We start from the raw sequence: 26,543 nt of genomic DNA on the forward strand, positions 1-26,543 counted from the left end.
CATTCTGGCCGGTGGTCCCAGCGCATTTGCAGGCTCCGACGGCGTGGAGGCGCCTTGGTGGGGGACCCCTAGGCGCTCGCAGTGCCCCATTCTCTTCGCCATGGAAGTGGCTTCCTAGCGCGCGGAGCCCTGTCACGACCATCCGGGCTTGGCCCCAGCTTCCCAGAGAGACGCGCACTGGCCCTTGGCCCCCTAGGCACTGCCCTCCCGACCCCCCAACTCGCGGACTACAAGTCCCAGCAGGCCCCGCAGCTTGCACCTCCCGCCTCGCAGCGGAGACCCCCGGAGGTCCAAGCGGGGCTCTGGCTGCGCTCGTGGCGGGGCCGGGCGGGGAGGCCGGTCCCGCGGGCGGGGGCGGGGGCGGCTCCGCGACTTCTCCCGCCGCCGCCGCCAAGGGGAGTTTCCAGGAAGTGGCCATATTGGATCCATTCAGCCGCAGCCGCCCGGGCGGAGCGCGTCCCGCAGCCGGCTGGTCCCCGTCGCGGCCCGGGTGCTCGCCCCGGCTCGCCCGCCCGGTGCGGAGCTCGCCATGGCGGCCACTGACCTGGAACGCTTCTCGGTGAGGGCCCTGCAGGGCCACGGCGCGCGCTGGAGACGCGGGGCGCGGGGCGCGGGGAGGGGGCCGCCCTGCAGCTGGCGGGGGGCGCCAGGCGGGCTGTCAGCTCCAAGCCGCCGGGCCTCGACGCCAGGCTGGCTTGGGGACACCTGAGCGGGCTCTTCGCAGCGCTAGCCTGGGGTCCCGGGGCGTCGGGTGGGGGCGCCTTCTTTGGGCGCGCGAGAGGTAGACCCCCTTCGCGGGAAGGAGCAAATAAATACCTGCCTAGTTCGGGCCAGGTGCTAGGACAGACTGTGGGGCCTCAGAAGCCGGCGCGGGGTGGGGGGGATCCCGGATCCTCCGGACCCCCACATCTCTCCGGGTGTTTTTACACTGCTGGGGAGAGTCCTAGCCGCGCAGGTGCTGTTGGATGGGCACAGCCTAGGAGGATGAAGCCCAAAAGGATCCGAGGGAGTCCTTCAGATGAGCCCCGAGTAGTTGCAGACTTGGATCCTGAAGACCTTGGGCCCGCTTTTTGCCTTTTTTCAACGCTCGTCTCCCATCCCCACTCCCCACCTAAACGCCCAGACCCTGGGGGCGATTCCACGTAGGTCCCGCCTCAGTGATCCTGTCTGAGGCAGCCATTCCCCCGGGAACGAGCGATTCTAGATTCAGCCAAGTGGATGTTTGTTTGGGCCTCAGTCTGGGTTTGCCTTCTGCAGGGCTACCAGCTCGGGTGGTTCCTGCGGGGGTCTCTGTGGGGCCGAGCCCACTAATAGCCAACTTCCTGAAGATGTTTATAATTCACCTGGGGGAGGGGAGCCCTTTGGGGATTGTGTCTGCCTGTCCCCTGGTGTCTAAGGCTGGATCTGGGTGTGTCTGGGAGGCCGGGCTGTGACAGTGAAGGGAGCTGTGTCCTCTTGCCAGCATGTGAGGCCTTGGTTGGGCGGGAAGGGGGGAGGGAGGGCCCGGGGCTGTTAGGGGGGAGGGGGGAAATGTTGAATATGTGACTGATAAGAAATTGGTTCTGGGGCTAAATTAAGGAGCTAGGACTTATGTAATTAATGCTATAAATACTATCATCTGAATTTATGTATGTAAATTTACCCTTTAATCTGAAAATACATTTGTGGGTCTACTTTGGAAATATGCATAACTGAATCAGGAGCTTTTGGTTTCATAATTTCTAGACTGAGGTGTTTTATTCCCATTGAGGAGGGGGCTCTGTGTCAGTCAAGTAAGTTTAAATACAGGAGGAGCTGAATTAGGTTTACCTCACACCTGCACTGTAAATTGGAGTTTATGTACCCAAAGAGGTTAGTCCCTGAATCCCAAGAGACCTGCTGATTAGCTGAGGCCAAGAGATCAGTGAATGTTTGCACATCTATGCATGCGTGTCTGTGTACATTTTCTGCGCCCAGCTGACCAGAAAGTTATGTCTGAGTCTTGTCTGTGGCCGGAGGTTGCTCTAACAGTTGGTCCTGCTGGTGGGAATGGTATGTAGAGTAACCAGAATCAGACTGCCCCATATGAATCTTAGACTACTACTTATTGGCCATGTGACCTTGAGCACGTTAGTTAACCCCTCAGTGTTCTTCTCTGTGTATTGGGATAAAAATAATACCTTCCTCCAAGGCTTATTGGATGGATTCAATAGGAGAATCCAGGTGAGGTACTGGAGCAGTGTCTGGCATGGGGTAAGGATTCAATAAATGATGCAGGATACCTAGTGCCTGAGGGAATGCGGACACTGGCCCTCTGTGTAAGAAGGCAGTGCAAGAGGAGTTACACAGTATGCTCCCTGGGGCTCCCATCACTGCATGCCCAGAGATGGTCCTCAGACCCTGAGCCTCGTCACTGATGCCCAGAGATGGTCCTCAGACCCTGAGCCTCGTCACTGCATGCCCAGAGATGGTCCTCAGACCCTGAGCCTCGTCACTGCATGCCCAGAGATGGTCCTCAGACTTTGAGCTGAGAGGCCTGATGGCACTGCCAGGAGGTGGGGTGGCAAGGAAGGCCCTTATCCTCAGATTCCTGTGTTCGCATTTCTATGAGGATCTGGGTATTACTTCCTTGGTGGGGCAAGGCACAGAGAGGGGACTGACTCAGGTAGGGTCATATGGCCTGAGCTCAGAGCCTTTGGTTATGGTGCCAGGTTAAGCTGGTTAGAGGAATGCCTTCCACAGCCTCCACGCCCGAGCCATCTGCCTCCTTGGGAGGATTTGCATAGGGTTGAATTTGGGTGGAGACCTTGGGTGGGGTTTGGCCTGAATTTAGAAGTCTGGACTCCATTCTTCTCTCCTGGCTTGTCATCCTGGGAAAGTCATTTCTTTTTCTATCTTGGTATAAAATGGGCCCAACCATACTAATATTCTTCAAAGAGTTTGTGGAAGGTTAATTGCAGTCTACGGCGTGTTTGGAGATATGGTTAGGTGTCTCTCCAGCCTCAGGGTTGACTTTGGTATTAAGCATTGGCCATGAGGCTATGATTTGATGGAGCTTTGGCAGGTCTACACTCCCTGCATGCCCCCCTCCACCCCGCCCCCCAGGCTTGCTTGGTGGTCAGGCAGCTGGCCTAAAAACTGTCCCACCCTGGAGCTTAGATGAGTTGTACCTCAAGGTCAGTATGTGCTGGGTTCCTGTTCCCCACATAGCATGATGTAAATAGGCTTGGCAGCCTTTACATCTGGACTAGGCTCCGCTCAACCCTACATCAGTCATGGGGTTCGGGTTGACATCTCTTGGATGTGCACGTCTGGGACAGCCCTCTGAGGAGTTTCTGGTGCTTTTTGTCTTCCTTGAGCAGCCAGACTCCTGTGCACTCTTGCTGTCTTCTTCTACCCCCTACCAACTCCTTCGTGGGTCCCAGAGTTTCCTGCCCCCCAGGGCCATCTCCTGTGCTTCTTCTGTCTGAATCTCATGGGGCAGGGTTCAAACTCCAAGGTGAGGGAGGCTTTAGAGCCAGGAGAAAGTGCAGCTGTGAGGGGGAGAGGGAAAAAGCGTGCAGCATGGCAGCGTCACGCCTGGCATTCCTCCCAGCCAGTCACCACCACCACCACTCCCCCTCCCCGCCATCTCCGCTTTATCCCCAGCGCCATCTGTCACTTCCGTTGTCACCCCTGTAATCTTGACACTTCCCCAAGAAGCAGGCTATCCAGGGAGTGCCTATTCCCTCCCTAAAGCAAAAACTGGTGGTAGGAAGGGGTGTGTGGGAGGCAACTCTCTCGTGCAACAGGGCTCTGTCATGGAGTGGTATCTCCCTGTCCTGTAAAAATGGCCAGGAATGGTCTTCCGGAGGCTTTTTGAGAGAGAGAGAGACAAGAGCTGAGCAAGGACATCTGTGAAGCTGTCCATGCCTGCTGGTGTTGAGAGGTCGTAAGTGAGCACCACCTGCCAGGCTGCAGCTCTGCCCGCCTCCCTCATGGGCATCCTGCCTTGCTATGGCTGCCAGCTTTAGGGAGGTCTGCCTAGGATCTTGTTTGCAATGGGTCAGAGTGGGGAGGCACTGGTGATCCAAGGGAACACGTGATAAGGGACTGACTAGGGTAGGAAAAGAGAAGGTGGCAAGAAGGAGCCCAATTACAGTGCCGATAGATGGGAGAATGTATGGAGGCCAGGACCCCAGGCCCGACTGTATGTCAGGGAGGGCTCTGGATGTTTTGTGCCCATCAGATTGTTGATGCCAGTAGCCTGCAGTTGGGTGAGACTGCAGACGCTGGTCATTGGTAAGTTTAGGCCTGAGGAGCAACCCTTGAGATGAGAAAGGGGGTGAAGCCCTCTGAGTTTTGGGCTCTAAGATGGGTGAGGTGGAGGTATGTATTTGGGGCATTAACTACCATGAATTTTTCTGTGGCTTGGGTCCAGCTACCAGAAGAAAGCAGCTGCAGGATGACAGAGCAAAGGGCCCGAGGGCTGGCTGGCCTCTGTGTCTCCCCTGCAGCCTCTCCAGCCTTTCTGCCTCTGCACTGCCAACACAGGTCTTGGGATCCCCAGGCACAGCCCCCAAGGCACAAGATTTCCCAGACAGCCAGATGTGGAACTGTGAAGGCAGGAGGGAGACGCATCTGGCTGGGGAGGGGATATTTTCCAAGGGCAGCATGCCATCACACTAGAGTCGGAATTCTTTGCTGGAACCATCTGTATCCTCAGGACTTACATGAGGAACCATGGCTGGGAAGAGGTGGTGGAAGATAGGGCAAGGGGCATCTCGATTGTATCTTTACTTTAATGGCCCTTTGTGGTCTTAGGGGAAATTAGATATTCTCCTCCTCAGGACATGTGGCTTCTAGGCAATTCTTGGTCCCTATCCTGGAAGCCATGTTAGAGGGGTAGAGCCAGGGGAGGAGGGAATAAGGACCTGTCAGATTGCTGGTGCCAGCTACTCTTTGGGGGGCCTCATGGGCTTGGGCCATCTGGGGCCCAGGATTCCAGAGAGGCTTTGGGTATGAATCCAAGTCCACATCCCAGACCTGGCTGTGGGGCCAGTGTGTGAATCTGATACTTTGCCCGGGGCTGAGCTGAATGGGGCAAGCAGCAGAATTACAGTACTGCAGCCCTGAGCCTTCACTGGCCCATGCTAGTGCCCCTGCATTTTTCCACCCCTTCCCAGCGCCCGCATCCATCCTGGGACTGGAGAGGGGGAGGGTCACCTTCATTGCCCGCCTCCCCCCATCCTAGGGTAGAGTCTCATTCACTGTGGAACACACTCTGTTTCCTTGAGTGATGTCCAGACCTGCTGCAAAGCAGTGGGGACTGTCGCCAGAGTGCCTAAGCCAAGTGGGAAAGTATGAACACATGGGTTTCCAGTGTCTTCTGAGGCCCAGAGCATCTTTCTCATCTGCTTCATGGTGGAAAGGACTGCTCCTTCTCAGACAGCACCACAAAGCCCAAGAAAGTGTTGTGTCCTAGGTGTGGGGTGAGCTGCTTGGACCTAGAGACTGGTAACTGTGCATGGCTTCTTAAAAACCTTATTTTGACAGGAGAAGTGTGAAACAAACTATCCTATATTGCTAAATGGCAGTCCTAGTTTTCTGTGTTCATGAAAAGGGAGGAAAGTGCCTGGTGGTAAGACAGGGAAGCAGAGAGAACGGATATAGGGGAAGGGGCGTGGGGTGGTCTTGGGCTCCTGGGGGTAGTTTTGCTCCTTAAGTCCCTTCACTTCCCAGGAGGGAGGAGGGGATGGTGGCCTTCTCCTGGGGCCTAGGTGCCATGGTGCCATCGTGGTCACCGCACTGGTATACCATGCAGGTTGATCCCTGCTCGTGTCTTCTCCCCAGGTTTTTGGGGTGTTTGTTGCTGTGTTAGGAGAGAGACACTTTTGTGTCTCTCTCACAGGTTCTTTCTTGATTATGGATAGGTGAATCCTGCCTCTGTCCTTCCCTCCTGGCCCAGGAGAGCAGCATTCTCCTCCGCTCCCTCCCGCACATATCCCTTTGGTTATTTCCCGTAACCTTTGACCTGGGCTTTGAGACTTGTTGTAGATTCCTGGGATGTGAGCCTAAGCCCTTTCCTGGGAAAATTCCTAGGATTCCTCTCAGACTCAAGGACAGTTGTGCTATGACCATGGGTTCTGGCCAGCGGCCTCTGCTCTGGCTATTTAAGGCCCAGGCTGCTTAGAGTAGCTAGAGCTGGGGGTAGGGTGGTTTGTGCTAGGAACATGGGTGAAGAAGGCTCCCAGTGGGGCAATGACTCCAGGGTCCAGTGCTCAGCATTAATAGAGTTTCCCTGGGCTGGGCCTCTTCTAAGGAGTGGGCTTCCTATTTGCCTGGCAGGTGTTCATACCAATGGGTTCTAGGCCTGGGAGCATGGTGGAGAAGAGTTGTCTGAAGACCAAGGCCCTGGAGAACTCTTTGGAAGGCCTAGGGTGGGGAGTTCTCTTTGTCCAGGATTCAGGAGCCAAACACCTGTACATTCGGGTACCATTTCTCCTTTATCCCAATGACCAATGTAGTTTGGGACGTTTGACCTATTTACCCACACCTTCTTTGGCTCTGTTGGTTCAGACATTCAGTAGATTTCTAATTTCTTCAGGATAAAATCATGTTTTTGTGTGGCTGAGCTATCAAGCATGGTTTCTCCCCAAAACCCACCTCTCGTCTTGGTGAAAAGAGTAGCTCCTTTTGACTGGCAATCAGGGCTGGTCCAAAAGCTCAGACAGAGCATTTCCTGGTCAGGAAAATGACGTCCTAGTTATCCACTGGGCTGCATAACAGAATGCCATTCTCTACTTTGTTCTGGACAGCCAGGCATGGAGGACAGCGGGCCTGAGCAGTTGTTATTTTTGTTGTTGACTTTGATGTGCCAAAGAAATGATGACACAGAAGCTTGGGGCCTGGCTCAGGAGCCAAAAGCTTGTTAGTGATTAGAAAGGGGATAATGGCTCTGTGGAGTTGGCCATTGTGTGTGCAGAGCTCAGAGCTGCCAACTCTCTGTTCTGGAGCTTTGAGAACAGTTAGACCCCCTGAGCCAGCACCCCAGGGACCAGAAGCTGGGCCTGCTCCTCAGCAGGGTCTGAGCTGAGCTGTCTAGCTGAAGGCTTCTCCTGTAGAGCTCTGTCCTGCTGGACTCTGAGTCCCAAGAGAGGAGACATGGGTGTGCTGTCCTTCTAGCTCACTCTCCTACCAGACACGGTGTTGAGGATTGTCAGGACACGGACCGGGTACAACTGGGTACATACCCGGGTTGTGTTGGGCCCCATGGCATTCTCAATTTGTATTGGTGGCCAACCTTTAAAAATGAGGGGATTGCATGTAAAAAATCTAGATTTGTGGATTCTCTTGATAAGTTCTTGGATTCAGCAGCATTGGGCCCTCATTCCCACAGTTGGCTGGAGTTGCAGCACCACAGGGGTTGTAGATTGAGCACAGGCTCTGCAGTTCCCCGGTGTTCCCACTTTTCCCTAGGTGACCCCACACTCAGCCAGGTCAGCAGGTCTTACAGCCAGCAGGCTGGGGAGTGATGTGGCTGGAAGCGGGGCCTTTGCAGTCATCCTGTCTGTTCAGATCCTGGCTTCACCCTCCTGAGCAGTATGGTCGTGGGCAAGTTACTGAATCTCTGGGAGCCTCAGTTGTCTCATCTGTTTGATGGAGGTGAGATGGTGGGCCTACTTCACAGGGCTGATGCATGGACAAAATGACACTTAGCCGTATGTGGTAAGCTTGTGATAGCAGTCAGCTAGTGTTGTCTGTGTTATGACTCTGCTTTTTCCTCTTCACCCGTTGACATTACCTGCCTAGACTCTCTGGCCCTTTGAATTTAAACTGTGTTCTACTGAGCCCCTGAGGTCTGGGATCCGGTGTCCTCATTTTTTCCTTGGCAGCCATCCCAGTGCCTGGCACACACAGCAGCTGGGCCCCGTGCGCGTGTGCCGAGTGACTGAATGACAGGGTATGGAGCCTTGGGAGAACGGGGGAGGCAGTGTGGCCAGGGGTTTGGGGCCAGGGCTTGGCTACTCTCAATTCCTGGCTCTGCCTGATTTGTTCTCTAAGCACCCATGCACCTCATTTTCCTTACCTGTAAAATGGGGATAGTAATGGTGTCTGCCACACGGGGTGGAAGGGACTATGTGGGAGCCTGTAAGCCACTTGGCTTAGTTCACACAGAGTGGACCAGGAGGTGTTGGGTCATCATTTGACATCGCTTTCTATCTATCTTTCTTTTTTTTTTTTTATTAAAGATTTTTATTTATTTATTTGACAGACAGAGATCACAAGTAGGCAGAGAGGCAGGCAGAGAGAGTAGAGGAAGCAGGCTCCCCGCTGAGCAGAGAGCCCGATGCTGGCTTGATCTCAGGACCCTGGGATCATGACCTGAGCCGAAGGCAGAGGCTTTAACCCACTGAGCCACCCAGGTGCCCCACATCTCTTCCTTTCTTTGGCTGTAAACACTGAGATGTTTTACTTTGCACACTCTTTCCTTCCTGTCCTTACTTTTCCTTGCTTTCTCTGTTCCTCGGCGAGTATCACTCTGGAAACCCTAGCAGTCAGGATGTTCTCATTTGTGAGTATGGGATAAGTCCACTCAGCCAGCTGAGGCAGTAAAGGGCAGGTGTGGCCAGGGGTCCAGAGAAAAGCCCGGAAGTGGGGTGGAAACTGGCTTTCTCTCTTCTGTGGTTTTCCTGGCACCGCCATCCTGAGTGGGCTGCAGCCTGATGCTGGCTCCCCTCATGATTGCAAGGGGGTCACGCAGGTTTAGTCTGGGTCACTTGCCTATCCCTGAGCCAGTCATGGGATCGTGCTGATTGGCTCAGCACGGTGGCTCTTAGGTGGCTATTAGGACCCACCCTTAGAGGGGGAGCTGAGGTCTTACCTGCTCATCGCAGGGCTTTCCACAGGGTCGGCAGGCAGCTGTCGGGAGATCTGAAGTTTCTTTCAGAGTTGTGTTAGCTGAGACATGCTGGTGATGCTTTGGGGGCTGCTGCCTCCTTCGAGGCTGGGTCAGCAGAGACACCCCGTTCAGGCACCTTGGAGTGAGTGGTGCGTCTTGGATCCCATGTTGTTGATGCCAAATATAAGATCAGAGAGGTTGGCATGAGTGAGAGTCGCAGCACAGTAGAGCTAGGAAGTCAGATCAGTCTCCCAAGTCCAGAGAACACCAGTCTGTCCTCCTCAGGACCAGTGGCCCTTCTTCTGTGTTTGTGCATGTGTGTGTGCATGCATGCCCTCGAGATCGACACTCCCGTGGGCCCTGAGGCTCCTGAGCAGGCGTTGACTGCCCCAGGTCTGTGGTCCCTGGAGTGATGGAGTGCAGCCTGGGCAACAACTGTTGTCTGCAACAACTGCAGTCTGGTGACAAGCACCTCCTCGGACTCCACACACTTCTCCAGAGAGAGCTGGGAGTTGTGTGGGCGAAGGCAGCCGGGGCTAGCTGAGCAAGGATAGGTGGGCTTATGTGAGACCCTCCTTGTGCTGCTTTTAGCCTTAGGAGCCTGGACCTGTGAGAGAATGGGGAAACTCAGAAATGGGATGGCTTCTGTTCCCGTGCAGGCCCTCTGTGGCCCAGTGCGCGCGCGCGGTTTCCAGATGCCGCAGGCTGGGTGGGTTTTGGCGGCAGGCTACAGGATGTTGGATTGCATCCTGATTGTGTCACCCTTGGAAGAAGAGGATGAATAAACACAGAGCCTTCTCTGTAAGCACAGCACGCCTGAAATTTTGGAGATTTTCAATCTCGCCTGAAAAGAAAAACACTCTAGACTAACCGTTCTGTCCTCCATTTGATCCTGAAGCTGCGATGAGCAGGTGGAACCGGGACTGCACAATGCAGCTCTGTGTGAGGTGCGCAGATGCCACTTATGCCGCTGAAGGCAGCGTTCAGTGGCTTATAAATGGCGGTGTTGTGCGGCATGTTGGGCATGCTGATGGGAGGGTGTGAAGAGCAGAGAGCCTGGCCTCCTCCAGCCTGCAGCCAGCCTCGAGGAACTTATGGAAGAGTTGGAAAACCAGGATGCATAAAGAAAGGACAACGCATAGTGGAAGGAAACAAGGTCATAGCCAAGGGAGGGGTGTGGGATGTAAGTATGGGCTTGGTTGGAGCAGGTGACGGGGGAAAGAGAGAAAGAACTGTGGAGCTCGGAGAAAGGGGCGGGTTGGAAGAATGAATTCAGAGTTAAACTGGCTGAGTCTGGGAGGAAGGCCTCAGACTGTGAAGGGCCTCGAATGCCATGCTGGGGGGTTTGGACCTGACCCAGGACATCCTATGCTCTCTTTATTGTTTCTGATGTCGGCGCCAGTGAGAGGAAGCTGCCTTTGGGGCCTCTCTGTTGGGTTATGTTTGCAGTCCTGGGGGGAGCCTAGGCTTGAGTGGGGAGGTGGTAACGTGATCCCCTGGGGATGGAGGAGATGGAGAAAGGAAGGGTCAGCTGTAAGAACAGAGGCTCTGTGGAGAGAGGGTTATCAGAGAACAGGTGTTGGGGTAACCCTGACTTGTTGGAAGAGATTGTACAAGTGCCCAGAGGGTGCACGTGGAGTCTAGGCTGCCAGCACACACACCTGGCTGTCAGCAGTGAAAGGCTGCAGGGACTGAGCCAGGGTGTGGGGGGAGGGGAGACGGACGGACATCATCAGTCAAGGAGGGCTGGTTGAGTGTTTGTGCCAGAGGGCTGTGGTTGGGAGGAGAGAATGGCCAGAGGGGTTCAGGCTGTGCAACAGCCTGTGCCTACTTAGAAATCAGGGCGGACTCAAGAGCTGAGCAGATTTCTCTGTCGGAGGGCAGGCAGCCAGGGTCCACTCTCTGGTGCCCACATCAGCATGAGAGCTGCCACCATCCTGCTGATCAGTAGCTCCCAGGGCTGCCTTTATTTGGGCCCGTTTCCTCCCCTCTGGAGCTGTGGGATGGAACTCACACCCTTTGCCTTTCCCTGGCCGTGGTCTTACTACTGGGCAGCCAGGCCTGAGGGGTTCAGAAATAGAGCAGATGTGTTTCTGCCCAACATGGAGCCGTCTGAGGCCTGCTCTCACGAGGGCTAACGCTGGAAAGGCTGAGCCTGGGAACCTTCCCTTGGAGGACAGCATTCTATCGCCATTCCCAGGGAAGTGGAGAAGTCATCTGCACAAATTGGAATCTGACTTTGACCCTCTGCTTCGGGTCCTGGTGGTTTCTTTTTATAGTGCTGTGGGCCAGCTCCAGTAGCCCCAGCTCACTCGGGACCCGCTGTCTATCTCTCTCCTGAGGCTGGGCCTCCATATTCTCATTCAGAATCCTCTGTCTAAACTACCAGGGCTGGAGTGTGGGTGGGAGGGTGGCATGAGCCAGAGCCTGGGAGTCCCTAGAGAGCACCACTGAGGCAGGAGGGGTGAGGCCTCAGTCACAGTGCCTCAGAGCCTAGCCCTGAGACCCCGAGGATGTAAGGGAGCACCGGCACTGTTAACAGGGACCATTTTTGCACTTGTTGCTCAGGTGGGTGGGGAGCAAGGGGTGCACGTAGAGAACTGTGAGCCTGGCCCATTGGTTGGGGGAGGGGGCCCTCTGACAGAGAACTAGTGTGAAGGGATCAGGCCAGGCCTGTCTCTGCCTGAGTCCTGCTTTTAGTCAGAGTGTCTGAGGTCTGGGAGGGAGCTGCGGGAACATACACGCTCTCTAGTCTTGGCCTCTTGAAATCTTTATTTAAGATCTGGGGACTGGGGGTGCCTGGGTGGCTCAGTGTGTTGGGCCTCTGCCTTCGGCTCGGGTCATGATCCCGAGGTCCTGGGATCAAGCCCCGCATCGGGCTCTCTGCTCATCAGGGAGCCTGTTTCCTCCTCTCTCTCTGCTTGCCTCTTGGCCTGCTTGTGATCTCTGTCTGTCAAATAAATAGATAAATAAATAAATTTTTTTTTTGATAAATAAATAAATTAAAAAAAAAAAAGATCTGGGGACTGTCTGGGGCCTCCTCTTGGGCAGGAGGACAGGATAATCCTCAGGGGTTGCAACTAGGGTAGATGGATCCTTGCGCCCTCTGTGCTAGAAGACACCCCAGGCCCAGGCATCGCTTGCCAGCCCAGGCAGAGAGGAGGTGGGCGTGAAAGCCCTTCCCTGGGGTGGAATTGGGCATCCTGAGGGGCACTGGGCTTCCTCTCTGGAAGCTCCTTCTGGAGTTGGAGCTCTGGTGCACTCACACAGTGTACTGAGATTTGCTGAGAATTCAGATGTGGGGGTGTCACTGGGGTTTGGCCTCTCCCCACGTGGCCCCTGTTCCCCAGTGGGCTCACTGCCTTGCTCCGTTTCTCTGTTGGCAGAATGCAGAGCCAGAGCCTCGGAGCCTCTCCCTTGGGGGCCACGTGGGCTTCGACAGCCTCCCGGACCAGCTGGTCAGCAAGTCGGTCACACAGGGCTTCAGCTTTAACATCCTTTGTGTGGGTATGTGTCATGGTCTGGCCAGGGATGGCCTCAGATGGTGGGGGGACAGGAGCCATCCAGGAGATGGGACACTGCTGCCCTGTCCACCTGCGGAGCTACTACGGACCTCTCAGACAGAGAGACTCTCTGGGGTCAGGGTGAGGCTTTGACTGGTGTCTTTGCCAGGGTCAAGGACAGGACTTGGGGGCCTGACTCACTTGAAGAGTGAATAAAATTAGACATGTGAATGTGCTTTGTAAACTCAGACTGTTTATCACAGCGGTGTAGATTTGTGTGTTTGTGTTAAAAACATTTGCTTTCGTTCCTACTGTGTGTCAAGGACACTGAGGTAAATGAGACTCCCCTTCTATTACACTATAATGAGGTAAGAGCTCCAGCACGCATCTGAACAAACAGAGCCCTGAATGGGGAGGCTCCGGGAGGTTCCTTGAGCCTCAAGACCTCGGGCTCCCAGTGGGCACAAAGAGCTCTGCCAGATCCTCCACAGGTGCCTACGCCGTGGCATCTGCTGGGCTGTTGGTGTGCCTCAGGGAGCAGCCTGTCCTGAGCCGGATAAAGCTAGATGGATCAGGAGGCCCCCGGTGGCTTCACACCCCAGCCCTGCTAGGCCCATGACCAGCCCGGGCCCAGGAAGGATGGTGTGCAGAGCAGGTGACTGGGCCCACTGAGGCCAGCAGAGCTACTGTCCAGTGGCTCTCACAGCTACCCTCATAGCCATAGCTTATGACTGAGTCAGCCTTCTGGCCCTTGCTTCCACACATTATATTTGAGGTCACCTAGAAGGGACGACAGTTCCTAGGGGTGGGGACAGTGAGGCGTGGATTTAGAGGCCTGCCCCCCTCTCTTGTGTGGAGGCTGAGGATGCCTGAGCCCCACCATCCTAGCCAACAGCCAGGGGTAGCCCCAGCTCCAGCCTTTGACACCCCCTCTCCTCCACTCCTTGCTCCCCAGGGGAGACTGGCATCGGCAAGTCCACACTGATGAACACGCTCTTCAACACGACCTTCGAGACTGAGGAAGCCAGTCATCATGAGGAGTGTGTGCGCCTGCGGCCTCAGACCTATGACCTCCAAGAGAGCAATGTGCACCTCAAGCTGACTATTGTGGACGCTGTGGGCTTCGGGGATCAGATCAATAAGGATGAGAGGCAAGAGGCGGGAAAGGCGGCCCCGCCTAGGCTTTCCCCCTCCCCCCCGCCCCCCCCACTTCCCGCCATGGCAGTCTTGGTTCTAACACTCTGCCCCAGAGCTCTTCATTCCAAGCTGCCCCCATGTAAATCAGCCAGCCTCACAGCTCATGGGGGCCGGAGGAAGGCCTCTCTGGGAATACCTTAGGTCCTGAGGACCCCTTTGGAGGTTAGGAGACAGGGTTGGCCAGCTGTCCCCAGACAGGGACCCTCAGGCAGAAGCCGCTTGTCCTCACAGAGGGAAGGCTGGTGGGCAGCCTCACACCCTGCAGCTCAGAGCCTGCCTCCTGGGTGATGGAGCTGTCTCTAGTTACAGGCCCATAGTTGACTACATCGATGCGCAGTTTGAAAACTACCTACAGGAGGAGCTGAAGATCCGCCGCTCCCTCTTCGACTACCATGACACGAGGATCCACGTCTGCCTCTACTTCATCACGCCCACAGGGCACTCCCTCAAGTCCCTGGATCTGGTGACCATGAAGAAGCTAGACAGCAAGGTATGCACCTTCCCACCCCAGACTTTTTCCCTGGGCTTCCTGGTCCTCCCCGGAGTTGGGGGCTGTGGTGTGGCTGCCCGCTGTGTCCCTGTCAGGGGCTCTGGTGCTTAGGGGCCTACAGATAGGCCCATGGGTTGGTCGTCTTTCTATCTTCTCTTGCATTTGTCCCTTCTGCTCCAGTGGGCTCCCCTCACTCGGCTCTTTCTCCAGAGCTCTGTCTCCTGGGCCTGAGCCCCTTCCTCTTAGCTGAATTGATTTTTATTCTCAGGTCAAAGCCGAGTTTGCCCAGAGGACTGATTTTGGGGCTGAATGGTGGTTTGGGGGAACCACCATAAGAAGGACCATAGGTGATTGTTACCACTCATTAGAAAGCCCCCAGTGGCTGGGTTCAGGCTGGGACTACCCATGGGAGCAGCTCCATCATCTCTCTGGTCTCCTGCCCTTCTGCCCAGGAATGGGGCCTGGGCAGGGCTGTCTACAGTCAGGGAGAACTAACCTGCTGCCCCTCTCCACTGATCCTGACAGGTGAACATTATTCCCATCATTGCCAAGGCTGACACCATTTCCAAGAGTGAGCTCCACAAGTTCAAGATCAAGATCATGGGCGAGCTGGTCAGCAATGGGGTTCAGATCTACCAGTTTCCCACTGATGACGAGGCTGTTGCCGAGATTAACGCAGTCATGAATGTGAGCATTGGGCACTGGCTTCAGGGCCAGAGGGCTTGGAGCTAGCACAGATCTGTGACACACAGCCGCAGAGGCTCTGGTTTCCCAGGATTCCAGCCTTAGCTTCTCCAGGAAAGACGGATGGGCATCTGGGACCCAGTAGACCCTATGTCCTGTGGCCAGGAGATGGGAGGAATTGGGTATTGGGCTGGTGCTGAGCCTTCCCCGAGTTTAAGTTTCACAAGATAAGGATTCTGGGCAGGAGTAGAAACCTGGAGGAATAAAGCAGGCCAGATGCCAGGGCTTGGAAGCTTGGAATAAAGCCAGATTTTCAGGTCCTGTGAGGGAGCCTCTGTTGGCCCCTGGGAAGCCCAAGGGCTGAAAGGACTCCTCAAACATGAGAAGGGGGGTACAGGTTCAGCCTACTCCCCTATTTGGAGGCTCTAGGATACTTCTCCTTTTGGAGAGCCAGAAAGTGAGCCCTGGCCAGGCCTTGTTCAGGTCTGGCCACCCCTCCCTGGGGCCCAGGACAGGGTCTGTCCACTAGTTTGTCAGCCCAGTGCTGAGCCATCCTTGGGCTCCTTTCCAGGCACACTTGCCCTTTGCTGTGGTGGGCAGCACCGAGGAGGTGAAGGTGGGGAACAAGCTGGTCCGAGCACGGCAGTACCCTTGGGGTGTGGTGCAGGGTAAGTGTGGTGGGGAGAGCACATCTGCTTTCGGGGGCCCAGATGTAGTGTCCTGTCCTTCCTGCCCGCAGCCTCTGTCCCGTGTCCTCCCTAGGACCATCTCTTGCCCGTCCTGCCTCCGGAGTCTGCCTGTAACACTTCGACCACTGTCCTGTGTCCTTTCCTCCCGGTGGCTGTCTGCATGCCCACCTGATGGCCCACATGCCCTGTGCTTTCAGTGGAGAATGAGAACCACTGCGATTTTGTGAAGCTGCGGGAGATGCTGATCAGAGTGAACATGGAGGACCTCCGAGAGCAGACCCACAGTCGGCACTATGAGCTCTACCGGCGCTGCAAGCTGGAGGAGATGGGTTTCCAGGATAGCGATGGCGACAGCCAGCCCTTCAGGTGACAGCCTGCTCCAAGAGGGAGCCTGTCTCCACAGCCATGCTGGCATCTGTGCCTGGGGTCTTGTGAGCCAGGGAGAGAGGCTATGGGGCCCCAGCATTGCCATCACCCCCTGCCCCATGCCCATGAAATCCCCCTTCTCTGGCTCTGCCCCACCCCAGCCTGCTGCTGTCCCACCCTTGGCCTTCCCTCTTCGGGTTTCTGCAGCCTGCAAGAGACCTACGAGGCCAAGCGCAAGGAGTTCCTGAGTGAGCTGCAGAGGAAGGAGGAAGAGATGAGGCAGATGTTTGTCAACAAAGTGAAGGAGACGGAGCTGGAGCTGAAGGAGAAGGAGAGGGAGGTGTGTGCGGGCTCGGGTTTGTGGTGAGGCCAGGTAAGGGAGGGCGGGGACTGGCAGGGTCCCCATGAAGCCCAAGCTCCCCCACTTCTGCTCCCAGCTCCACGAGAAGTTTGAGCACCTCAAGCGGGTCCACCAGGAGGAGAAGCGCAAGGTGGAGGAAAAGCGACGGGAACTGGAGGAGGAGACCAACGCCTTCAACCGCAGGAAGGCCGCGGTGGAGGCCCTGCAGTCCCAGGCCTTGCATGCCACCTCCCAGCAGCCTCTGAGGAAGGACAAGGACAAGAAGAAGTAGGTGGTGGGCCCCCTGTCCACACGGGCTCTTTTTCCTTCTGGGTGCCCACTTCATCCTACTCTTGGCGCCTTTGGTTGCCTTTGGTTCTCGCCCATGCTCGCCTGTTCACTGCTTAGTTCTCATTCCCCTCTGCGTTCCCACCTCATTCTTGCCTACCTTCCTTTCCTTTTCACTGGTGAGCTAGAGATCTCAGGATACCAGGTATCTGTGTACTCTCTGTCTTGCACAAGGGACCCCTTGCTACCCCCCCACCTCTCCCTCTTCTCTCTCTCTCTCTTTCTCCCTCTCTCTCCCCTTCTGCAGCCCCTTCAGAGCTGGTGAAGACTGAGCCAAATAGGCAGGGTGTGGCCCCTGAGAGGGAGTAGAGGTCTCAGGGAAGGTCTTTCCCGACTGGAGAGGGGCAGGGCCTGGGAATGTCAGCATTTCCAGATTCCAGAAGCTCCTGTGGTTTCTGCTTGGGCAGCTGTTGTGCATCCCCCCTCAGTCTCTGAGACAGTGGATATGGGACCCGCGTGGGCTGGTAGGTGCTGACGGAGGGCAGCAGACTCTTGAGTCCCAGCAGCCCTGACCCCTTGGGCAGGATGCTCACTGCCTGGTGGAAGGAAGGACAGCAGCTCCCTGGAGAGGCTCTGGGGATCCTGCACCATAGATGGGCTGCCCTTCAAGTTAGATTTGGTGAGAAAAGGACTAGAGAGGGCAAGGAGGCTTTTCCCAGCCTCCAGGAGTGCAGTCAAGTTCTTGGCCAGGTGAGGGCAACTCTGAGTCATTTCTCCTTGGCTTTTTTTGGAGGCTCTTTCCACACTCTTAGCTAGAGTTTAGATGCCCTCGCTCCTGGGGATCTCCCTCCTCTACCCCACTTCATTCAGCATCCCGCACCGCATCACACTGTGGAATCTCGTCCATTCCTGTTTCCCCATGTCCCTGAACTGTGTCAGGTATCCTCTCTCTTGTCAACTGAGGAACGAAGCAAGTGATTCCATTTTTATCATCCTTGGGCTCCTTGGACCCCCATTTCTTCTTGGAATGTTTGGGAACATGTGTGTCCAGGCCCTCCTTTCCTTGCCCTGTGGTTAAGGCCGTGCAGCGCATAGGAAGCTGTTGGCTCTGCGATGCTGCCTTGTGGCCTTGGCATTCTCCCCACCTCTAACACTGTACTCCCCATTCCCAGCATGCACCCACACCCACAGGATCTGTCTTACTGTCACTCCAGCCCCATTACAGGCACAGACTCAGGCATGTATCTACCAACACACACATCCCCTAGGACACAAAAGCACAGAGGCATAGACACATCTAAGGAAAAGAAACTTCTGACCTCCCTGGGGGAGGCCAGGGGGGAAAAGCCAGACATTTGGGAATTGAATGCTAGTTCTTATGCCTAAGGCCTGTGCTCTTCTTTGGGATAGACCCTCCTCCTTTCTATAGTCTCCCTCATCTTGCTCATTGGTACCCTCCCCACCCTATCTACAGATACTCCTGCCAGAGATGATCCCATGTCTGTCCCCAGGGAGGACACTAGCCCACATTCCCCTCTGCTGTGTGAATTTGCTCCCTGCTTTGCATTTGTTTCCAGCCCCGGCCCTATGTCCAGCCCTTGGCTTGTTGTGGCTGGGGACTGTGCATTGGAATCCATGTGGGTTTTAAATGAGTGGCTCAGAAATCTGGTTTCTCCTAGAAAGGGGTGTGTGGGTCTGTGTCCCAGGCATTGGCACCTAATAAGACTTTGTCCTGCTCCCTGCCTCCAGGGCCCAGGCCATCTTGTTTCAGAAAAGGCAGGTAGAGTCCACTAGGAAATAAGTTATGGAAAACCCCCTCAGAACGGAAGACAAGGACCTGTGGCCAGGTCAGAGCCAGGGGGAGGAGTGCAGGCTGGCTGCACGGGCATCAGCAGAGCCCTCAGGGTAGGCATCCATCCCCATGTCAGGTCTGGGAGACAGGTGTTCTCTGCTTGCTGGACATGCCAGAAAGTTTCAGTCAGTTTGGCCCCTGGGAGAGACCCTGTGCTCCCATGCTGGCCTTGCAGGGGCCAGGAGTAGTCTAGGTAAGATGGCTAGGAGCGCTCCTTCCTCCTGTCCTGGTCAGGGAAAGGGGGTCGGCGCAAAGTGCATTGGAGGTGGTGGGGAGGGGGTTGTTTTTCATGGCCATTTAGTTGAATTGCTTTGATGGGTTATGTGTGGTCTTCAAATTTTAATCCGTTTTTGCAAAATTACTTCCCAATCAGATCTTGACCCTCAGCCTGGGATGCCACAAACTGAAGCGAATTCTCTGCTTTGCTCGTCACAAATGCCAAACTGACTGCCCTTTCCCAGCGTCCAACTTGCTGTCTTTTGTTTCTGTTTGATTTGGTCGTCTGCGTAGCTTTTAATGTGTCTGTTTTTGTTTTGTTTGTTTTATTTTTATTTTTCAGTTAACGCACGCACAGACTTACATGTCAAGAGCGGACTTTAGACTTTCATGTGTTAAGTTGCTTGAGTTACACCTTGTGACCCTTCTTCTCCCATAACATGGTGTGAGGACGGACTGGGAGCTGGTACAGACTCCAGTGTTTACAGCCTTGCTTTGTCCCTTGCCCCCACCTGCTGGCTGCCCTGGGCCTGGCAGGCCACCCCTCTCTATGCAAACACGTCAAAGCCATGAATGCTGGAATCCAAAACTGACAAGGTTTATTTTTTTCAGAGCCAGTGGCTGGTCTTCCATTTACAGTGTCACTATTCCTTGACGGAGCAGTTCAGTGCCACTCTCGCGAAGGCCCGAGCCGGCGATGCTTGGCCTAATTGTTCCGCGTCAAGATGGCAGCTCACGCGGGGCCCTAGGTGTGGCCGTGTGGCCTGGTATACGTGCTGCGAAATTCACCCGATTCCCCTTCATTTTAATTTTTCTAACCTAGAGCTTCATTTCAATAATAACTTTTAGGATACTTCTAAATTTTTATTTTGGCACAAGCGTAAAGACAGATAATACCCTCTCCCATTATTTTCATAAGTAACCCAGATTCCCTGATTTTTAAGAACTAAAAATATCTCTAAACCTTTCTTATGTATACAGCATCCCTATAATATTTAGGGAGAGGTGGGCAATAAACGTCCTGTAATGACAGTGTTTGGAATTTCTTTACGGCTGAAAGTGGATCATGAACAAGACCACGTCCAATGTTTTTAACGCGAATGTAAATGGAACAGCAGCCCAAAGCCGTTGTCTGTGTGCTCCAGAGGTGCTACCTGGAAACAGGGACCAACTCCACGTGTGTGTTAAGTGTTTGACTCCAGCTAAGGTGCGCCCCCCCCCTCCCCCGACCAATCCTGAATGTTCCCAATGCAGAGGACTCAGCTGGGAAAAGGTTTTTAATCTCAAGGTCATTGTTTTCTGTTTTCCTGGCTGAGTCACAAGGAAAGAGATGAAGGTGTCTGATGTGTGTAGACAATTTCAGAAAATGCTACCAGCAAGGGAGCTTTCCCCTCTCCACTGCATTCTTCAGGGGATCATTTTAAGAAAGTATTAGCAACATTGATTCTACTCTGTTCCTGTTGGTTTGTGAGCCAGTGGGAGTGTCAGGGCTGAGAATATGATATGATGACATAGGAGATGAAAAATGAGTAGTTCAAAGATCTCATTCATTGTTAATGGGCCACTGTGCTGGGCACAGGCTCCCTGGAGTAACCCACATCCCTACCCTCAAGAGGCTCACAGTCGAGAACACTCCCTAGTCGGAAGCCTTGGGAAGTTGTGCTAATTTATTGTTGGATTGGTTGTTGTTTTCCCTTGTCCTCCATCCTCCTTCCCGTCACTGTTTCCCCCTTTCTGCCTTGGCCCTCTTTATTGATTTCCAGGACCAAGTCCTGGCTTCATGCTGTGCTTCTGAGATGGGGCTCCATTCAGAGTGGGGAGGAGGGGTGAGATATGTGTGTCCATAGAGGCCCTGCAGGAAAAAGGAAGCCCTTTCCTCCTCACCAGGAGCAGAGCATGTTTATGGACGCCTGGAGTGAAACTCTCCCAAGTGTCCTGCCATGACTAGGCATGGATCCAGATTTTGAGGGGCTTCAGTGTGGCCATTCAAAAGGCAAATTGGCCTGTACCTAAGGCTCATGTGGGCCGCAAGTCACTTGGCTTTAGGGGGATTGTATGTCTGAGAGGTCTTCAGTTGGGTTGAAGTGTGACCTTTAAGATAGCCTCCGTCAGCTAACACATTTCTGAAGATGAGGCTCAGTGACCCAGCGGATTCACTGGGTATATAAGAAATGGAGACTCCTGGTTTGTGGGGCAATCTGGGGATGCTGAGTGGACATTTCTGCCACCCATCTACCACAGCCTGTGGGCTGCACCCCAGGCACACTGGAACGCCAGGATTGTGGCTGGTTACCGGCCTGCGGGTATGGGGCTTCCTAGCATCTCTGGGGAGACCTGTCACTGTTAAATATTCTGGGGTCTGAGATGCTCCCACAGGTCCCATTGGCTTTAGGGAGCCTGACTGCCCTTCTCTCTCTTTGCTGCTTGTGTTTGGAATTTTATCATCTTTAGCTGAGACCAAATTAGTCCTGGGAGCACAAGGTGAGCTTAAAACGTGCTGTCATTTAACAAGCTCCCTGGCCCGGGATGTGAGCCCTGTCTGTGGGATCTGATGTGCCACTCCTTTTCAGAATCCTTTTTTAGCATTATTGGGGCTGTCAGCAGCGCTTACACTGGCATTTACTATCATGTCTTTCATAAGCCAAGTTGATTTGGGGGTAGAATCATGTAATTTATTGTCCAAACTGAGACTTTGCAGAGTAAAAGGAGGTCCTGTTAATAATTATGCCAGATCAACAGGTGTAAGCTGGAATGGCCTAAGACACACCAGGCTGTACCGTGACCCTGGTGATGGGTAACCTGAGCCTAGGTGGTTTGTAACTGTGCAGACTGACTGCATATATGTTTCTGTGTGTCTGTGTGTGGGTGCTCATTAAGTGGGGCTCCTATTGCTGGGTAAGAGGCCCCAGAGAGGTGTGGCTTGCTCCTTTGTTATGTTAACAAGCTTTTCTAAAACTGCTTCACTTGTTAATTCATTTATTCCTTCATACATTGACTGTTTTTGTTCTTTTCCATTCACTTTGTACTTTTTTTTTTCCCATTAAATTTTGCATTTATTTTGAGTTTTTGTGGTGTCTTTTTTGGGCAATAGCTTTTCTGATTTAACACATTTCCTAGCCTATTAATCTCCTACAACTCTGGTAAAATACAGCTTGTCTTTTCTGTGAACTTTGTGGGGTTGATTAGCTTCTATAGGAGCTATGTTTTAATAGCGACTCCTGCTCTGGGCATCTGTGAAAGGCTCTGGAAGGGGTATGGGATGGAGGAAAAAGGTAGGGAGGAGAAGACACAGCCTGTGGTCCAGGCATCTTCAATGGGCGACTGGGTGTAGGACCAGGAGAGTGCAAACACTGCCTTTTCAGAGTTTATATCCTTGTGCAGTAAGCTTGACACAGGACAACTAACATTTGAATTCTTGTGGTATATCAGCCATTGCTCTAAGTTGCATTATGTGCATGGATTCTTTTCATTCTCATAATAATCCTATGATGAAGTATTGTTTTCCCCATAGGTAAGGCACAGAGAGGTAAAGTAACTACTCAAGGTCACACAGCTAGTAACTAGAGGAATTGGGATTTGAATGTTGGTAGTCTATATCCTTAATTCTGGAGCTATAGCTTCTCTTTGGCAACCCAGTGGGAAGACAGAAGAACAGTGAAAATGTAGCCAAAATTCAAGTGTGCAGTTTGGCAGGATGGGTTGGTGGACTTGAGTCAGTTTTGTCAAGGTGGGATGCCCTTTCTGGGTGACTATTTGGTTGAGGAAGGGCAGACCGGTGGTTGAGGGAAGTGATGACATCATGTGGATCCACTTGTTGAGGAGCTTTCTCTGTTGGGCACTAGATTCATCTCAGGGAAGACCAAAATGAGGAGAGGGAGACTAAGAGCAGGGAGCTGACAACCTAGCAGGGAGACTTGTGTGCAGACATTGCTAATGAAAGTCCCGCTCAACTCTGCCTGCAGGGAGGCAGGTAGCAGGGAAGCAAAGTTTACCGAGCTTTGAAGGATAGCTCTGTTTTCCTGGAGAAACCAGGAAACCAGGGGAGAGAAAGGCCTCGTTGGTGGAGGGAACAGCACTGCACAGCTCACCCATCTGGAAGAAGGAGTATTTGGACAAGAATTTAAAAGGCGCATGCTGCTCACCTACCCTGCTCTCAGCCCATCTGCCCGAGTCTCTGCACAGCTCCATTTTCTGCATCCACAGTCCCTCACCAGCCCCTGCCCTTCTGGAGATGGGGACAAGAGCGAGACAAATTGTGTGCGTGTTTCTCCCACCACAGTGGTCCCCAATCTCTGATCTGAGGTGGGGAAGGAGTTCCTGAAGGAAAAAAGGGGAGAGTAGGATGGGACCTGGATTCCCAAGCGTGCTTGAACAGTGTAACAACTTTTCCTAAACTCACAAGTGCACTTTACTTTCTGGAAGAGGAATTTGGCTTCCTGGGAGGTGGAGCTGTAGCGCTTATCCCAGTTCAGGGCTCACAGGTTGGCCCTCTCTTTTTTCTCATTTGCTCTGATTGAGAGATTAGCTGTCAGGACCCAGTTTACACCCAGAGCTATCCGATTAAGAGACTCTGCAGTTCTTCCAAGTCAGAGACAGCCCCAGGTGGGGTGAGCCCGCAGGGTGAACCTGTATTTCCCCAGCTGGTGCCAATCCCAGTGCAAGGAAGGAGGTGGAGGCGGTTGTGGCCCCAGTGGGAGTTGCCCTGAGCAGCCTGTTGCCCCCCAGCACCCCCCCATCACTGCCAGACTGTAGCTGGTTGTTGCCAGAACCCAGGAGATGATGTTCCAGGTATACTGGACTCTTAAGTCCACATCCATGGTTATCAGATCCACTGAAAATAAGATTCTGACGAGGTTGAAAGGAATTCAAGTTTATTTTTACAAAAGCTCCAACAAGCAAATCTGTATGGAGAAAAGGTAGAGATTCGCACAGACACTAGTACAGTTTATCTGGTCTCTGGCCACTCTGCACCTACAAGCAGTCCCCGTGGCTTAGCGCATTTACAAAAAACTGCTCAGGGTGGAAAGACTTCACAAATGACTGGTAAATACGTGGTTCAGTCACTCCTATCCTCCACACTACTGACAGGGCTCCAGCTGGCAGAGATGGCTGCCTAGGGAACGGCTCTGTGGTGTCACTGTGTCAGACAGCAGTGGGCCTCTCCCTCTCAACCATGCTGGGAAGCTCCTCCCAGCAGCACCAGGCCTGAGCAGAGGCAGCCTCAGAAGCTGCTCATCTGAACCCAAAGCTCTCCGAGCTGTGTTCCCCCTTTGGGGGTCGGTGGCTGAGATCATTCTTTTACGCAAAATTCCTCTAATTAAGCTAATAGACTACTTTCAGAGTAACAAAGGAAAAAACACATTTTAAGCTTGCTCAAATTACTGTACATTAAACAAAGCATCCTTTATGATCTAGTTTTTGTGAGAGAATACCTAAGTCAGGGCCAAGTCAGGGGAAATGCACCTGGAGAGATGGTCCCATTTTTGCAATGATGGGCAGGGTCACTGGGACTTGAATTGCTAGGTTTGTGCTTGCTACAAACCTGGGGAGCTGGAAGGACCTGGCCAGCTCTGGTGGGTAGAGCAGCAAGAACTGGTCAGTAAGAACCAGCCCCACTCTTTAGACCCAAGCAAGGCCCAACACTGTCTTGACTCCAGTTCCCTGAGGGACCCATACTAGCCCTAGCTGCAGAAGGAAAACCAAGTGGCACTATGATTCTTCATTCCTAAAACCAAGCAGTGGCTTGGTTTTTTAGACTACCCTTCCCACCAGTGACCGTGATCTGCTTTTTTTCTCTTTATTGCCTTCTAAAGACTCAGGAACTTCTTCTCAGTTGCTTTCAGTGCCTTCTTCCTGCCTTGTCACATGATCCATAAAGCCTAGAAGTCAGAGAGTCCCAGCAAGAAGGGGTTGCCATTCGGCTCTAAAGGATACTAGGGGTAGAGGCACAGAGGCTGGCAAGTAGAAAAGAAAGTGTCTGAGCTGGAGGAGGACTACACACTTCCCAGATGCTGCTTTACCAGTCCTTTGCAGGGGCTCAACTGCTCAGTACTGACTTGTAATTAAAATAGTTTTCATCTTTGAAGCAGAAACATTTTACATTCTAAAGTCAAATTTTGAATGCTAAAATATTAGCATAGAGCAATTTCAGGAAGGTCTAACCACTCAAGGGCATTAACCCCACCATCTCAGGGACATCCACCTCCACCTTAGTAAAGTTGTCGTTAGTCTAACTGTACATTCCATCTTACCCTGTCCATCCTCAGGGATTCTAACCCTTCCATGCCTGCCTCATGGAACCCCCATACCTGGTCCCATATAGTCCTACAAAGGGTGGGGGTTTGAAATTTAACCTCTCCCATATTAAGCTCAAGGTGGCCTCCTGAGCTGTGCATGTCCCCCTGACCTCACCCCATCCCCTTAACCTCAAGGGCTGCCACTGAGACAAAGCTCTTTCTACTGTCAGAGAAACCTACCATCTGGTCCAGTAAAGGAAATCTATCCCATACTCATCCAGAGGGCATACCAAGTGTGCAAAGCCTAGGCCTTAGGGATACTCTTCACAGAGTCACTGCGGCCAGAGCATCTTCTGGAGCCCACAGGGGCCAAGAAGGATGATGCTACCATTTTGGGGGCAGAGTGCATCAGCTACATGGGCAAAGTGGATAGTCTGGTCTGGGGCAAAGTTGATGTCTACCTGTGCTTTCTTTAGCAGATCAGATATAGGAGTACACCAGTCGGGCATGAGCCTCTCCAGCTCTAAGGTGATGATGACCAAGGCGAGTGTGGAACCCTTGAACTGCAGCAGCTGGTGGCCCGCCATACAGTGCTGCAGCTGCCTGGTCAGGGACGCGACGTGGAGGGAAGGATTCCTCTGAGGCAGCGGCTCCACCACGTGGGGCCAGCCCACGACCACCAGGGTGTGGAACTAGAGACCGTGGTTTTTAATGTTAGAACATAAAACCCCTGACCTTTCATAGATAAATGACCAAAAGTGCAAACAATGTCAATTTCCATCAGGGAACATCAAATGTTGCCCCACACTTTTCATTCCCATCCAGGGCCCCCCAAGGGACTTGAGGCTTAATGCTCATTTTGTGACCAAGCTCAGCTTCACCCTTGGGGAGAAAAGACAATCTGCTTCGTTACATGGTCATTATGAGTTTCAAGTACTTAGATGACAATGTTTCCATTCTGAAAAACAGAAGCATACTATTCAAGATTAAGGTAGCAGGAAAGTTACTTGTATCTGTTTGACATGAGAAGAAACTGCAACTTGGCAACCTTGGCCAGTTTTCATAATGAAACAGCCCTTAGTGATTTAATCTTCATGCTTCATAACAGACCAAACCCCATGACATTTCCACATCGCATAATTTTGCCTTACTAACAGAATCATATCCTTAAGGATGACCATCATTCCCGAACTAAAAAAAATACCAACTAATATGACATTTTTTAAGTGCCAGATCAATATGGTCTAAAGCCTCAATAAGGATTGTGTGTAGGTGAATAAAGACAGCTAAGTGAATGTGTGTAAAGTGTAGCAAAAGCAGACAGCTTTTTATGTACAGTATTCATAGAATGGAAAGCTCAATATTTTTGCAGTGTGTATTTAAAAGAGAAACTCACCACAATAGTGCCATCTAAAAATCTTTATAAAGTTAATTTAATGTCTTCTACAAGTGGGAGTCTGGTGGAACTGTGTTGGATTTAAGATACATTTTCACTCTTGCATATGTCGTGAGCCTTGTGGGTCACCTCCCCGTGGTGCATGCGCAAGGGCATGTGCCCGCCTCTGCTTGGCCGTCCTACGTTGTGAACAGCTGTTCCAAAGGTACAGATGAGTCTAGGCTGGACTTGGCCAACATCTGGTACTCACTGTGGTCAAGAAGTCCAGTGGCGTCGCAATACAGAGGTCCCAGTGCAGTTTGTCCAAGATAGCCAGCTCCGTCCTCAGCAGCTCATTCGGGGTACAGCCAGAGCCCTAGTGCTTTAAAGAAGTCTTTTCCGTGTGGAAGTCACTGTAAAAAGAAATAAAGAGGCCAAAGCCCTGTA

At 53.0% G+C, this 26,543-nt stretch overlaps 1 protein-coding gene across 6 annotated transcripts; it reads left to right on the forward strand.

Annotated features, from left to right (window-relative positions):
- The first annotated feature begins 474 nt into the window (after positions 1-474).
- On the forward strand, positions 475-26,543 carry SEPTIN8 (septin 8). 6 transcript variants are annotated; one of them, XM_044227850.1, is made up of 10 exons: positions 475-559; positions 12,247-12,367; positions 13,319-13,514; positions 13,864-14,050; positions 14,576-14,737; positions 15,306-15,402; positions 15,621-15,789; positions 15,997-16,129; positions 16,227-16,417; positions 25,201-26,543. In XM_044227850.1, the coding sequence occupies exons 1-10, from the start codon at positions 530-532 to the stop codon at positions 25,361-25,363; spliced, it is 1,449 nt and encodes a 482-aa protein (XP_044083785.1). In that variant the 5' UTR covers positions 475-529; the 3' UTR covers positions 25,364-26,543. The 6 variants fall into 6 exon arrangements, with proteins under 6 accessions (XP_044083785.1, XP_044083794.1, XP_044083821.1 ...); XM_044227859.1 differs by having other exon boundaries at positions 13,870-14,050; positions 25,198-26,543; XM_044227886.1 differs by lacking the exon at positions 25,201-26,543 and adding an exon at positions 18,829-19,517 and having other exon boundaries at positions 476-559.

Source organism: Neovison vison, chromosome 1, assembly GCF_020171115.1.
Source record: "Neovison vison isolate M4711 chromosome 1, ASM_NN_V1, whole genome shotgun sequence".
Lineage (NCBI taxonomy): Eukaryota > Metazoa > Chordata > Mammalia > Carnivora > Mustelidae > Neogale > Neogale vison.

What these genes read in the sequence shown, in the direction of transcription:
- SEPTIN8 (XM_044227850.1), top strand. Translation starts at nt 530, where the DNA reads ATGGCGGCCACTGACCTGGAACGCTTCTCG. An exon ending in CTTTAACATCCTTTGTGTGG is followed by an intron (nt 12,368 to 13,318) that starts GTATGTGTCATG and finishes CTTGCTCCCCAG; the next exon opens with GGGAGACTGGCATCGGCAAG. An exon ending in AGATTAACGCAGTCATGAAT is followed by an intron (nt 14,738 to 15,305) that starts GTGAGCATTGGG and finishes GCTCCTTTCCAG; the next exon opens with GCACACTTGCCCTTTGCTGT.